Raw genomic sequence first — 12,947 nt, forward strand, 5'->3', positions numbered from 1 at the left:
AAAATCATATTAATTGAAAATCGCAACATGTATCTTGAAAAAATATTGCGCCTCTGGAATAACGGACATTCTGGTGTAATAAATACATTGCCAAAGTTCTCTAGTAATACTAATCCTGTTATGTACTTGAGTGAAGACCCAAGCGGTTTTAACAGAAAACAGAGTTCTTTAATGAAAAACAGGAATGGCATAAATCCTCTTCCAACGTTGTCAATGGAACAAAAAGAACGTTAGTATAATGCAGGATGCACCTGCCAGGCAGACTCCGACAGGATAGGACAAGGTACAGCTTGCTTCTGGCATCAAAAACACAATCAAGAATCAGACACTGAAAGTAGCAGGAACAGAGAGAGAAATAGAGACCTAATCAGAGGGAAGAGAGAACAGGTGGGAAAGAGTGAATGAGCTAGTTAGGGGAGATGTAGAACAGCTGAAGAATGAGAGACAGAGAAGGTAACCTAAAAGACCAGCAGAGAGAGACAGAGTGAAGAGAAAGGACAGGAACAGACATAACAAGACATGACAAATCCAGTACAAATAGGGATATAGCCTTAATAATAACTCCGCAGAATTAATCATTTATTTCAGTAAAATTAAACACCAAATGTAGGCAAAATTTGGACTTGGGAACAGGAGTGGAGAAATATGTTTTCTTTATTTTGCATCTTGGGAGAATGAAATGCTCAGTTAGATACCATCTGTAAAGGTGCTGTCTTCATCATATAAGTATAATAAAAGCTGATAGTATTTCAAACACATAAAATATGCATCGAAGCCGAACTGAAATATTATCAGAAACACATTGGGTCGTTTTCACAGCTTTATTTTCCTTACAACCGGTCAAACGTCATTTGGACATTTTGCACAGAAACCCTTTCCCGTTATTTTGTTGCTCTATTGCATTTTCTCCCCAGTTCCTAAACATCTTTGCTCCACGATAGATGACAGAGAAAACTTGACTGTCAACTAGATTTAATTATTCATTCTATCGATCTATTACATTGAGCAAGGGTTTATTTACTCTTCTAGGGCAACATATATTAACAAAGAGAAGCTACGTGTATCTAATTCTAGACAAGATGACAAACAAATAACCAAAATGCTGGAAAGTATATGCAGAAACATATCTAAATCAGGCAACAACTAAAAATCCTGAACCCCCTGTCAAAAAATAATTCTGCAGTCTGTGGCCTACAGAGCATTTTATTTGCTGGTTGGGGTTGGGTGTGGGCGTCATATGTTCACTTTATCACGTGTAGTAGGACGGTCGCAGATGTGTTATTAGCAATTGCGGGCGGGGTGCGGGTGAACAAACAGTTGATCCGCGAACCAGTAATGTGGATATGCTGTGCTTCAGTCAGAGTTTTGTTAATGTACGCTGTCTGCACAAATTCTAAGAGGAACGCACCTCCTGCCCCCTAACTGATAAAGGGTAAGGGGCTCATGTACAATATTCTGACCATCGTCTTTGAAAGGTATAATGGACGAGCCAGGCCATCTTGACCCAGTTGACTGACAGAGAGGCTCATTCATGCATCATGTCCAACAAGGTGTACCAATACATATAACACTCTGTACAGGACTCCCTCTAGTGGACATGTTCGTGTATACACATCTTGAAATGACACTATAGGGGTTGTCGTCACAAATATCAAGGAAAGAGATACATTTTCAAGTTAAACACATCTGTCTCTCTATACTGTGTGTGGTATGTGTTTAATAGTCAGAGTAAGAATACGGAACGTGGAATATATCAGAAAGTACTGACAGGTTTGGAACATCTTCAGTTCAGCTTGATCACTCTAGCAAACCACAACTGACATGTTCATGGGTTATGATTGATTTTTGTTTGGCTGCCTCTGGCCTCCCTTGTCTCTCTCTCTCTCTCTCTCTCTCTCTACCTCCCCCTCTCTCCTCTCCTCCCCTTTGTCTCCTCTCTCTCTTGATCTCTCTCTCTCTACCTCCCTCCTAACTCTCCCCTCGTCTCTCCCTCCTCTCCCCCTTCTCTACTGCGTGTCTGTGTTGAGTCCTAATTCCTGAAGAGGCCTGACAGTCTAAAACCTATGGTATATTTGGTATATTTGGTATATTTTCCTTTGGGTCTACAGTGAGTCTATTGAGAGCTCCGGTACTGTGGGAGAGCAAGAGTGACCTCAGCTGAGAGAGAGGCAGGAGGAAGGGAGAGAGGGAGGAAAGAGAGGTGGGTGGAAAGGGAGGGTGGGGCGAGGCATTGATAGAGAGAATCAGCCATGTTTGTTCTCCATTGGTTGCCGTAGGCTACCTCCTTTGGAGAGACTGGGAAGAAAGAAAAGGGTGGAGAACAAAACAGAACAGAGACAGAAACTCACATGCCGCCTATGTGTGGGTGTACACGGAGGCAGGGAATGTACTAGAGGGGACAAAAGTCACCTGGCTGCACAGTAATGGTGGGTTCTGTCAAGGTGTGGCTGGCAATGACTTCTGTCTATTCTGACTGCTATGAAGTTGTGTATGTGTTAATCATTTAAAAGTCAAGACCCGCACTACAAAACGTAGAAGCCCACCGTTTCACATATACTGATGTTGAGGTGGTCCTGGAGATAATGAATATAAGGTTGAACATTTTGGAATATCCCTATAAAAAAACTCAAGCTGGGTGTCAAGTGTTCCCTGGGCCATATTCAGGAAAGAGGCTCCTGTTTGGACAATCTGTATCAGAGACTGAAGAGGAAACGATACATGTCACTCGCTCCTTATTTCTGGTTCAGGTAACTAAGCAGACCAGACCCAGATGCTCATCCAAGACAGGTCATCTGTGATACAAGTCAGTGTTTGACGTTCATCCACGTCTCAGGATGTCGGAGATGACATGGAAACCGGCCACTGGGGCGACAGTGAGCGCTGTTACCTTCAAGTAGGCTTTGGCTTTGTTAAGGTAATGTGGCAGAGATGACTTTTGGGTGTAAGCATCTGCCTCCGGTTACAAAGGTTGCATGTTCTAATCCAGCGATGGAAAGTTGTTTTAGATTACTTCAACCATTCAGAGTTAATGCCTAATCTTAAGAATTTGGAGTTAACACCTAAATGTAACATTGGAAGGATAAAGAGAAGTAACCTAACACTTAGAAATTTGACGTTTGGAACACCTTCGAAATCTGACGTTTGAGAAACATGGATGAAAGTCTAAATCTGACGTGAGAATGTGAGAGCTTGTTGGCTAATGCATTGGAGCCAATGATTTATGTATAAACTAGATGACAGACAAGGGGCGCTGTGTTTTCAAGCCCTCGCGCCTCCATCTTCGCACTCCCCCACTATTTGAAAGGGCTGAGGCTACAAATACGGCATTTGGCCCCGTCCCACACTTCTGGAAACGTCTTACTCTAATCTAAGTATCTGAATCATGTTCTGTGCATGTAATCTTTATAGTTATGCTGCCATAAAGCCAGCAGGCTGCCCCCTGTTTAGCCAATGTTTCCAATGATGGTGAAAAAATAACCTTAAATCAATATTAACTGCCTGTCTGTGTTTTGCTTGTTTGATATGCTGTGCATGCTACATATATGTCTCCTGTCAGTGTCTCCTGACCCCTCCTGTCTCAGCCTCCAGTATTTATGCTGCAGTAGTTTATGTCGGGGGCTGGGGTCAGTTTGTTATATCTGGAGTACTTCTCCTGTCCAATTCGGTGTCCTGTGTGAATCTAAGTGTGCGTTCTCTAATTCTCTCCTTCTCTCTCGGAGGACCTGAGCCCTAGGACCATGACCCAGGACTACCTGATATGATGACTCCTTGCTGTCCCCAGTCCACCTGGCCGTGCTGCTGCTCCAGTTTCAACTGTTCTGCCTTATTATTATTCGACCATGCTGGTCATTTATGAACATTTGAACATCTTGGCCATGTTCTGTTATAATCTCCACCCGGCACAGCCGGAAGAGGACTGGCCACCCCACATATGCTCTCTCTAATTCTCTTTCTTTCTCTCTCTCGGAGGACCTGAGCCCTAGGACCATGCCCCAGGACTACCTGACATGATGACTCCTTGCTGTCCCCAGTCCACCTGGCCGTGCTGCTGCTCCAGTTTCAACTGTTCTGCCTTATTATTCGACCATGCTGGTCATTTATGAACATTTGAACATCTTGGCCATGTTTTGTTATAATCTCTACCCGGCACAGCCAGAAGAGGACTGGCCACCCCACATAGCCTGGTTCCTCTCTAGGTTTCTTCCTAGGTTTTGGCCTTTCTAGGGAGTTTTTCCTAACCACCGTGCTTCTACACCTGCATTGCTTGCTGTTTGGGGTTTTAGGCTGGGTTTCTGTACAACACTTTGAGATATCAGCTGATGTACGAAGGGCTATATAAATACATATGATTTGATTTGATTTGATATATAAGATGTATAGGCTACCGTACACTACATGACCAAAAGTATGTGGACACCTGCTAGTCAAACATCTCATTCCAAAACCATGGGCATTAGTATGGAGTTGGCTCCCCCTTTGCTGCTATCAAAGCCTCCACTCTTCTGGGAAGGCTTTCCACTAGATGCCGGCCAGTCAAGTTCTTTGACACTGATCTCGACAAACCATTTGTGTATGGACTTTGCTTTGTGCACAGGGGCATTGTCATGCTGAAACAGGAACCGGCCTTCCCTAAACTGTTACCACAAAGTTGGAAGCACAGAAGTGTCTAAATGTCATTATTCCTCCTCCACCATTATTCCTCCTCCACCAAACCTTACAGTTGGTACTATGCATTCGGGCAGGTAGCGTTCTCCTGGCATCCGCCAAACCCATGTTCGTCTGTCTGACTGCTAGATAGAGAAGCTTGATTCATCACTCCAGATAATGCAATTCCACTGCTCGGAGTCCAAAAACGTCCAGATTTACACCATTCCAGCCGACGTTTGGCATTGCGCATGGTGATCTAAGGCTTGTGTGCACGCTGCTTTCCATGAAAACCCATTTAAGGAAGCTCCCCACCCTAACAGTTGTTGTGCTGACGCTGCTTCCAGAGGCAGTTTGGAACTCGGTAGTGAGTGATGCAACCGAGGACAGATAATTTTTACGCTCTACCGCTCATTATTCATAGTGGTGATGGCCTACTTTTTGGACACTTATTGCATGCTTTCTTTTTGGGGGGGTTCTATACTAGGCCCATGTACAATTCTAGAAATGATGCAGTCCTTTGAAAGTCCTTGCATTTGGCAAGTCAATGTCTTTATGAACCCTGCATAAAGATGTCTAGTCCAAGGCCTATGTTGTATAGGTGGAGTTGGTGGAGTTACGGGCCAATTTGCATATATTCACTTTTATTCCTCTAAGTACATCTAGAAATGTATGAAAATCCTTTTCATTTTTGTTTCAAACCATTATGAAATGTTGATCCCAATGTCACACATTGGCCCCATTATTTATAGATAAATCTATATACATCATTGACAGTGCCAATGGCAGCCACCCAGACTGCAACCTATCCATTTTACGGTTTGAGTGGGACATCTGATTCCCACAAATAGCAATGAACTGTAACCTTTTATGCCTGTGCGTGCTCAAGACAAGGGGGTGGGCGTTGAGATTGCACAGGAGAAATGTTTTGGAGAACGGGAGCGATTGGAGAAAAGGAAATAAGGAAGAAAGTGGAGCATATTATGAATAAACATGGAGTGGGGGATTACACAGGTCTTCTAAAAGATCTGGTGAAACGAGAAGATAATGGACAAGACAAAAGAGAACAGCAGAAATGGTTGAGAAAATATGGAACCTGGAGTTTCACAGAACTTTTGGAAGAACTTGAAGAAATGGAGAGGGACGAGAGTGAAGAGTGTTAGATGTGGCGGCAGGTGCAGTGTAGCAGTGTGGAAAGGAAGGTTACGTCAACTGCAAAAGAGGGATACGTATTCCAGTAGCTCAGATTTGGAACCTGAAGAAGTGAGGATAGTTCCTGGATCACTGTCCGAGGATAAAGCATGATTCTAGCCCAGTTTTTATTTTATTTATTTTACTGAACCTTTATTTAACTAGCAAGTCCGTTTTCCTTTTCTCCAATTTTATTGTACCGTTTCACGAAGAATTTAATGTCGGTAGGCCATGAATGGCCTCACACTCCAGTACAGTAGTGGCGGTGTATGCACCTTAAATGAGACGCGATCTGCTAACAAAATCCCAAAGAAGAAGAAGAAGAAAAGTGGGACATCTTCATTTATCCATCATCTTTGGCCTATATCTCTGTAGAGTTGATTTTTTCCAGAGGAACACACGTCCAGCAGGAGCGCAAAGTGTAGCCTGGTGAGAAATACATGTCATTTATCAATAGGCGAACTGACTTCCCAAGGGTAGCATGTAATTCAGGACAAGCCTGTCCAGTCCCCACCTCGAGAACCCATGTGGGCAGTGGGCTGAAGGCAAAGTCCCCACCCGGTTTTATTGCAGAGCAGAGCAGTGAGTATGATATATAAAAGACACGCTAAATGATTTGGGATAATGCGGCATATTTACAGCGCTTTTTTGTAGTTATCTCAGGAGGAAGGCGTAGTTTTCGGTCTTTACTTCTGTTTTTGTTTTCTGAACGCGTTTTTCGATCTTTTCTGAGAAAGCAGAAGGGTTGGTGTATATACTTTTTATAATCCAAAAAACAACACACGTGAGATTTGAAGGTTTAAGTTTGCTTTCAGCAGTTTATCTTTTTAGTTACATTATTCTCTGCTTCCTGGTTGCTCCCGACTAGAATAATATAGGCGTTTTATGGATATCTTGCCAGCCGATTGTATCTTTCTAATAATTGATGTGATCACATAGTGCCGAATTAAAAATTGATGATTACATTCTACCATCGCCATTTCGCTATTGCCAATGTCATTTAGTGGCATATACAGTGCAAACTGAAGAGAATATGATTAGGAGCAAAACTTTTATTTCTGTATGAGATGTGATGACAGACCCCAAAAGATCTTTGTCACTAAAGATGCCGCAAAAATGATTATTGTCACATTCAAATCAGTGTCCGACTAGTCTGCATATGTTCAGTGGTGGAACAAGTACCCAACTGTGATACTTGAGTAAAAGTAAAGATATCTTAATAGAAAATGAATCAAGTAAAATACTCTTGAGTAAAAGTCTAAAAGTGTTTGGTTTAAAATATACCTAAGTATCAAATGTAATTGCTAAAATATACCTAAGTATCAAAGTAGAAGTATAAATACTTTTTATTCCTTATATTAAGCAAACCAAACAGCACCATTTACTTGTTTTTTTATTTATTTACTGATAGCCATGGGCACTCTCCAACATTCAGACATAATTTATAAACTAATCATGTGTTAATCTGAGTCCGTCAGATCAGAGCAGTAGGGATGACCAGGGATGTTTGGTTGATAGTGTGTGGCAATTCAGATTTTCCCCTGTCCTGCTAAGCATTCAAAATGTAATGAGTACTTTTGGGTGCAGGAAAATGTATGGGTAAAAAGTACCCTATTTCTAAGGAATGTAGAAGTAGTCAAAAATGTAAATAGTGAAGTACAGATACTTCTTATGTAGTTTTTGGGGTATTTTAAAGTATTTTTACCTAAGTACTTTACACCACTGCATATGTCAAACATTGCTTTCGTCCGTTCTCCGGCAGACCAGTCATCAGCAATGGCATCTCTTAGCAGCTCTAACACAGCCTTTGCCTTGGAGCTGTACCACACTCTGGGTCAGACCAACACAGGGAATATCTTCATCTCCCCATTCAGTATCAGCTCAGCTCTGGCCATGGTCTACCTGGGGGCTAAAAGAGACACAGCTGCTCAGATGGCAAAGGTAATACACAGAGAAAAACATACTTACATAGAGAGATATATACACACACACACACACACACACACACACACACACATAGTAGGCAACATGAAGCTTTGTACTCATTAGGCCTATTCTCCAGACATCTGATAACGTGACAGGGTGTGTGTCTATATGTAGAAGGCAAACTGATTAGAGCTGCTCAGCTTGTACTTTAGACTGTAGCACAGCCGTTTATACCTCTGGGAACACACAGCAACATAGTAACCATGGAGAGGGCTATAAACCCACAGGTTACTCCCATCTGTGCCCCAAATCGCACCCTATTCCTTATGTAGTGCACTACTTTTGACCATAGGGCTTTGGGCCCGGTTTCCCAGAGGCATCTTAAGGCTAAGTTCATCATTATAACCATTATAACAATGAACTTAGCCTTAAGCGGCTCTTGGGAAACTGCCCCTGGTCAAAATAAGTGCACAATGGAGGAAAATGGGTTGCCATTTGGGAAGCACACCCTCAGTCAGTCAGAATCCAAGCAAAGCTGTTAATCCACAGTAGCGTACATGGCATCATGACTGTCTGTCTGTATTTGAAAGGTACTCTGCACTCTTACCTTTTATGTACACAGTCCAAGCTGTATTCATTATCATCGCTATAATCATCATCACTATTATCATCAATGTCATCATTATAATCATCTTTCTTCTCTCTGAATCTTCCCCAGGCTCTCTCATTCAACTTCACCAAAGACATTCACACAGATTTCCAGACACTCAATGCAGATATCAACTCTCCCTCTGCAACTTACATCCTGAAACTGGCCAACCGTCTGTATGGAGAGAAGACCTGCAACTTCCTGACCGTGAGTTTCACTATAAACTACACTATTTATGCAAGTAACAGTCCCTTTACATGTGTTCTCTTTCATTTTGCTTCAGTATAGCATTGGACAAAATACCTGCAAAATACCTGCAAATCAGACATTTGCTATTATTTACATTTACATTTAAGTCATTTAGCAGACGCTCTTATCCAGAGCGACTTACAAATTGGTGAATTCACCTTCTGACATCCAGTGGAACAGCCACTTTACAATAGTGCATCTAAATCATTAAGGGGGGGTGGTGAGAAGGATTACTTATCCTATCCTAGGTATTCCTTGAAGAGGTGGGGTTTCAGGTGTCTCCGGAAGGTGGTGATTGACTCCGCTGTCCTGGCGTCGTGAGGGAGTTTGTTCCACCATTGGGGGCCAGAGCAGCGAACAGTTTTGACTGGGCTGAGCGGGAACTGTACTTCCTCAATGGTAGGGAGGCGAGCAGGCCAGAGGTGGATGAACGCAGTGCCCTTGCTTGGGTGTAGGGCCTGATCAGAGCCTGGAGGTACTGCGGTGCCGTTCCCTCACAGCTCCGTAGGCAAGCACCATGGTCTTGTAGCGGATGCGAGCTTCAACTGGAAGCCAGTGGAGAGAGCGGAGGAGCGGGGTGACGTGAGAGAACTTGGGAAGGTTGAACACCAGACGGGCTGCGGCGTTCTGGATGAGTTGTAGGGGTTTAATGGCACAGGCAGGGAGCCCAGCCAACAGCGAGTTGCAGTAATCCAGACGGGAGATGACAAGTGCCTGGATTAGGACCTGCGCCGCTTCCTGTGTGAGGCAGGGTCGTACTCTGCGGATGTTGTAGAGCATGAACCTACAGGAACGGGCCACCGCCATGATGTTGGTTGAGAACGACAGGGTGTTGTCCAGGATCACGCCAAGGTTCTTAGCGCTCTGGGAGGAGGACACAATGGAGTTGTCAACCGTGATGGCGAGATCATGGAACGGGCAGTCCTTCCCCGGGAGGAAGAGCAGCTCCGTCTTGCCGAGGTTCAGCTTGAGGTGGTGATCCGTCATCCACACTGATATGTCTGCCAGACATGCAGAGATGCGATTCGCCACCTGGTCATCAGAAGGGGGAAAGGAGAAGATTAATTGTGTGTCGTCTGCATAGCAATGATAGGAGAGACCATGTGAGGTTATGACAGAGCCAAGTGACTTGGTGTATAGCGAGAATAGGAGAGGGCCTAGAACAGAGCCCTGGGGGACACCAGTGGTGAGAGCGCGTGGCGAGGAGACAGATTCTCGCCACGCCACCTGGTAGGAGCGACCTGTCAGGTAGGACGCAATCCAAGCGTGGGCCGCGCCGGGAGATGCCCAACTCGGAGAGGGTGGAGAGGAGGATCTGATGGTTCACAGTATCGAAGGCAGCCGATAGGTCTAGAAGGATGAGAGCAGAGGAGAGAGAGTTAGCTTTAGCAGTGCGGAGCGCCTCCGTGATACAGAGAAGAGCAGTCTCAGTTGAATGACTAGTCTTGAAACCTGACTGATTTGGATCAAGAAGGTCATTCTGAGAGAGATAGCGGGAGAGCTGGCCAAGGACGGCACGTTCAAGAGTTTTGGAGAGAAAAGAAAGAAGGGATACTGGTCTGTAGTTGTTGACATCGGAGGGATCGAGTGTAGGTTTTTTCAGAAGGGGTGCAACTCTCGCTCTCTTGAAGACGGAAGGGACGTAGCCAGCGGTCAGGGATGAGTTGATGAGCGAGGTGAGGTAAGGGAGAAGGTCTCCGGAAATGGTCTGGAGAAGAGAGGAGGGGATAGGGTCAAGCGGGCAGGTTGTTGGGCGGCCGGCCGTCACAAGAAGCGAGATTTCATCTGGAGAGAGAGGGGAGAAAGAGGTCAGAGCACAGGGTAGGGCAGTGTGAGCAGAACCAGCGGTGTCGTTTGACTTAGCAAACGAGGATCGGATGTCGTCGACCTTCTTTTCAAAATGGTTGACGAAGTCATCTGCAGAGAGGGAGGAGGGGGGGAGGGGGAGGAGGATTCAGGAGGGAGGAGAAGGTGGCAAAGAGCTTCCTAGGGTTAGAGGCAGATGCTTGGAATTTAGAGTGGTAGAAAGTGGCTTTAGCAGCAGAGACAGAGGAGGAAAATGTAGAGAGGAGGGAGTGAAAGGATGCCAGGTCCGCAGGGAGGCGAGTTTTCCTCCATTTCCGCTCGGCTGCCCGGAGCTCTGTTCTGTGAGCTCGCAATGAGTCATCGAGCCACGGAGCGGGAGGGGAGGACCGAGCCGGCCTGGAGGATAGGGGACATAGAGAGTCAAAGGATGCAGAAAGGGAAGAGAGGAGGGTTGAGGAGGCAGAATCAGGAGAAAGGTTGGAGAAGGTATGAGCAGAGGGAAGAGATGATAGGATGGAAGAGGAGAGAGTAGCGGGGGAGAGAGAGCGAAGGTTGGGACGGCGCGATACCATCCGAGTAGGGGCAGTGTGGGAAGTGTTGGATGAGAGCGAGAGGGAAAAGGATACAAGGTAGTGGTCGGAGACTTGGAGGGGAGTTGCAATGAGGTTAGTGGAAGAACAGCATCTAGTAAAGATGAGGTCGAGCGTATTGCCTGCCTTGTGAGTAGGGGGAAGGTGAGAGGGTGAGGTCAAAAGAGGAGAGGAGTGGAAAGAAGGAGGCAGAGAGGAATGAGTCAAAGGTAGACGTGGGGAGGTTAAAGTCGCCCAGGACTGTGAGAGGTGAGCCGTCCTCAGGAAAGGAGCTTATCAAGGCATCAAGCTCATTGATGAACTCTCCGAGGGAACCTGGAGGGCGATAAATGATAAGGATGTTAAGCTTGAAAGGGCTGGTAACTGTGACAGCATGGAATTCAAAGGAGGCGATAGATAGATGGGTAAGGGGAGAGAGAGAGAATGACCACTTGGGAGAGATGAGGATCCCGGTGCCACCACCCCGCTGACCAGAAGCTCTCGGGGTGTGCGAGAACACGTGGGCGGACGAAGAGAGAGCAGTAGGAGTAGCAGTGTTATCTGTGGTGATCCATGTTTCCGTCAGTGCCAGGAAGTCGAGGGACTGGAGGGAGGCATAGGCTGAGATGAACTCTGCCTTGTTGGCCGCAGATCGGCAGTTCCAGAGGCTACCGGAGACCAGGAACTCCACGTGGGTCGTGCGCGCTGGGACCACCAGATTAGGTGGCCGCGGCCACGCGGTGTGGAGCGTTTGTATGGTCTGTGCAGAGAGGAGAGAACAGGGATAGATAGACACATAGTTGACAGGGTACAGAAGAGGCTACGCTAATGCAAAGGAGATTGGAATGACAAGTGGACTACACGTCTCGAATGTTCAGAAAGTTAAGCTTACGTAGCAAGAATCTTATTGACTAAAATGATTGAAATGATACAGTACTGCTGGAGTAGGCTAGCTGGTAGTGGCTGCGATGTTGACACTACACTAATCAAGTCGCTCCGTCGAGTGTAATAGTTTCTACAGTGCTGCTATTCGGGGGCTAGCTGGCTAGCTAGCAGGTTGATTGCGTTACTGTTACCTTAAAAGAACGACAATAGCTGGCTAGCTAACCTAGAAAATCGCTCTAGGCTACACAATTGTCTTAGATACAAAGACGGCTATGTAGCTAGCTAGCTACGATCAAACAAAACAAACCGTTGTACTGTAATAGTTACTACAGTGCTGCTATTCGGGGCTAGCTGGCTAGCTACGTTAAAAGAACGACAATAGCTGGCCAGCTAACCTAGAAAATCGCTCTAGACTACACAATTGTCTTAGATACAAAGACGGCTATGTAGCTGGCTAGCTACGATCAAACAAATCAAACCGTTGTACTGTAATGAAGTGAAATGAAAATGTGATACTACCTGTGGAGCGACGCGGAATGTTGACCGGGTAGTTGGAGTTCAATTCGGTAGAGGTTGGCTAGCTGTTGGCTAGCTAGCTAGCAGCATCTCCTACGTTAAGGACGACAAATAGCTGGCTAGCTAACCTCGGTAAATTAAGATAATCACTCTAAGTCTACACACTCTAAACTGCACAATTATCTTGGATACGAAGACAGCGAAGACAACTATGTAGCTAGCTGACACTACGCTAATCGAGTCGTTCAGTTGAGTGTAATAGTTTCTACAGTGCTGGTGGACAGTGGATGTTAGCTAGCTGCTTAGCTAGCTGCTGGGCAGATACGTTAGGACGACGAAATACAATAATTATGCAATTATCTTTGATACAAAGACGGCTATGTAGCTAGCTAAGAAGAAATTGCTAAGATTAGACAAATCAAACCGTTGTACTATAACGAAATGTAATGAAAAGTTATACTACCTGCGGACCGAAGTGTAGATGCGACCGCTCGCTCCAACCGGAACCGGAA

General features: G+C 45.3%; 1 protein-coding gene across 1 annotated transcript; it reads left to right on the top strand.

The window, feature by feature from the left end:
* Positions 1-6,312: 6,312 nt before the first annotated feature.
* On the top strand, positions 6,313-8,713 carry LOC135535742 (leukocyte elastase inhibitor-like). The gene is made up of 3 exons (XM_064962169.1): positions 6,313-6,417; positions 7,598-7,776; positions 8,480-8,713. The coding sequence occupies exons 2-3, from the start codon at positions 7,612-7,614 to the stop codon at positions 8,696-8,698; spliced, it is 384 nt and encodes a 127-aa protein (XP_064818241.1). The 5' UTR covers positions 6,313-6,417; positions 7,598-7,611; the 3' UTR covers positions 8,699-8,713.
* The last annotated feature ends 4,234 nt before the right edge of the window (positions 8,714-12,947 follow it).

The sequence above is a fragment of the Oncorhynchus masou genome, unplaced genomic scaffold (assembly GCF_036934945.1).
Source record: "Oncorhynchus masou masou isolate Uvic2021 unplaced genomic scaffold, UVic_Omas_1.1 unplaced_scaffold_5072, whole genome shotgun sequence".
NCBI lineage: Eukaryota > Metazoa > Chordata > Actinopteri > Salmoniformes > Salmonidae > Oncorhynchus > Oncorhynchus masou.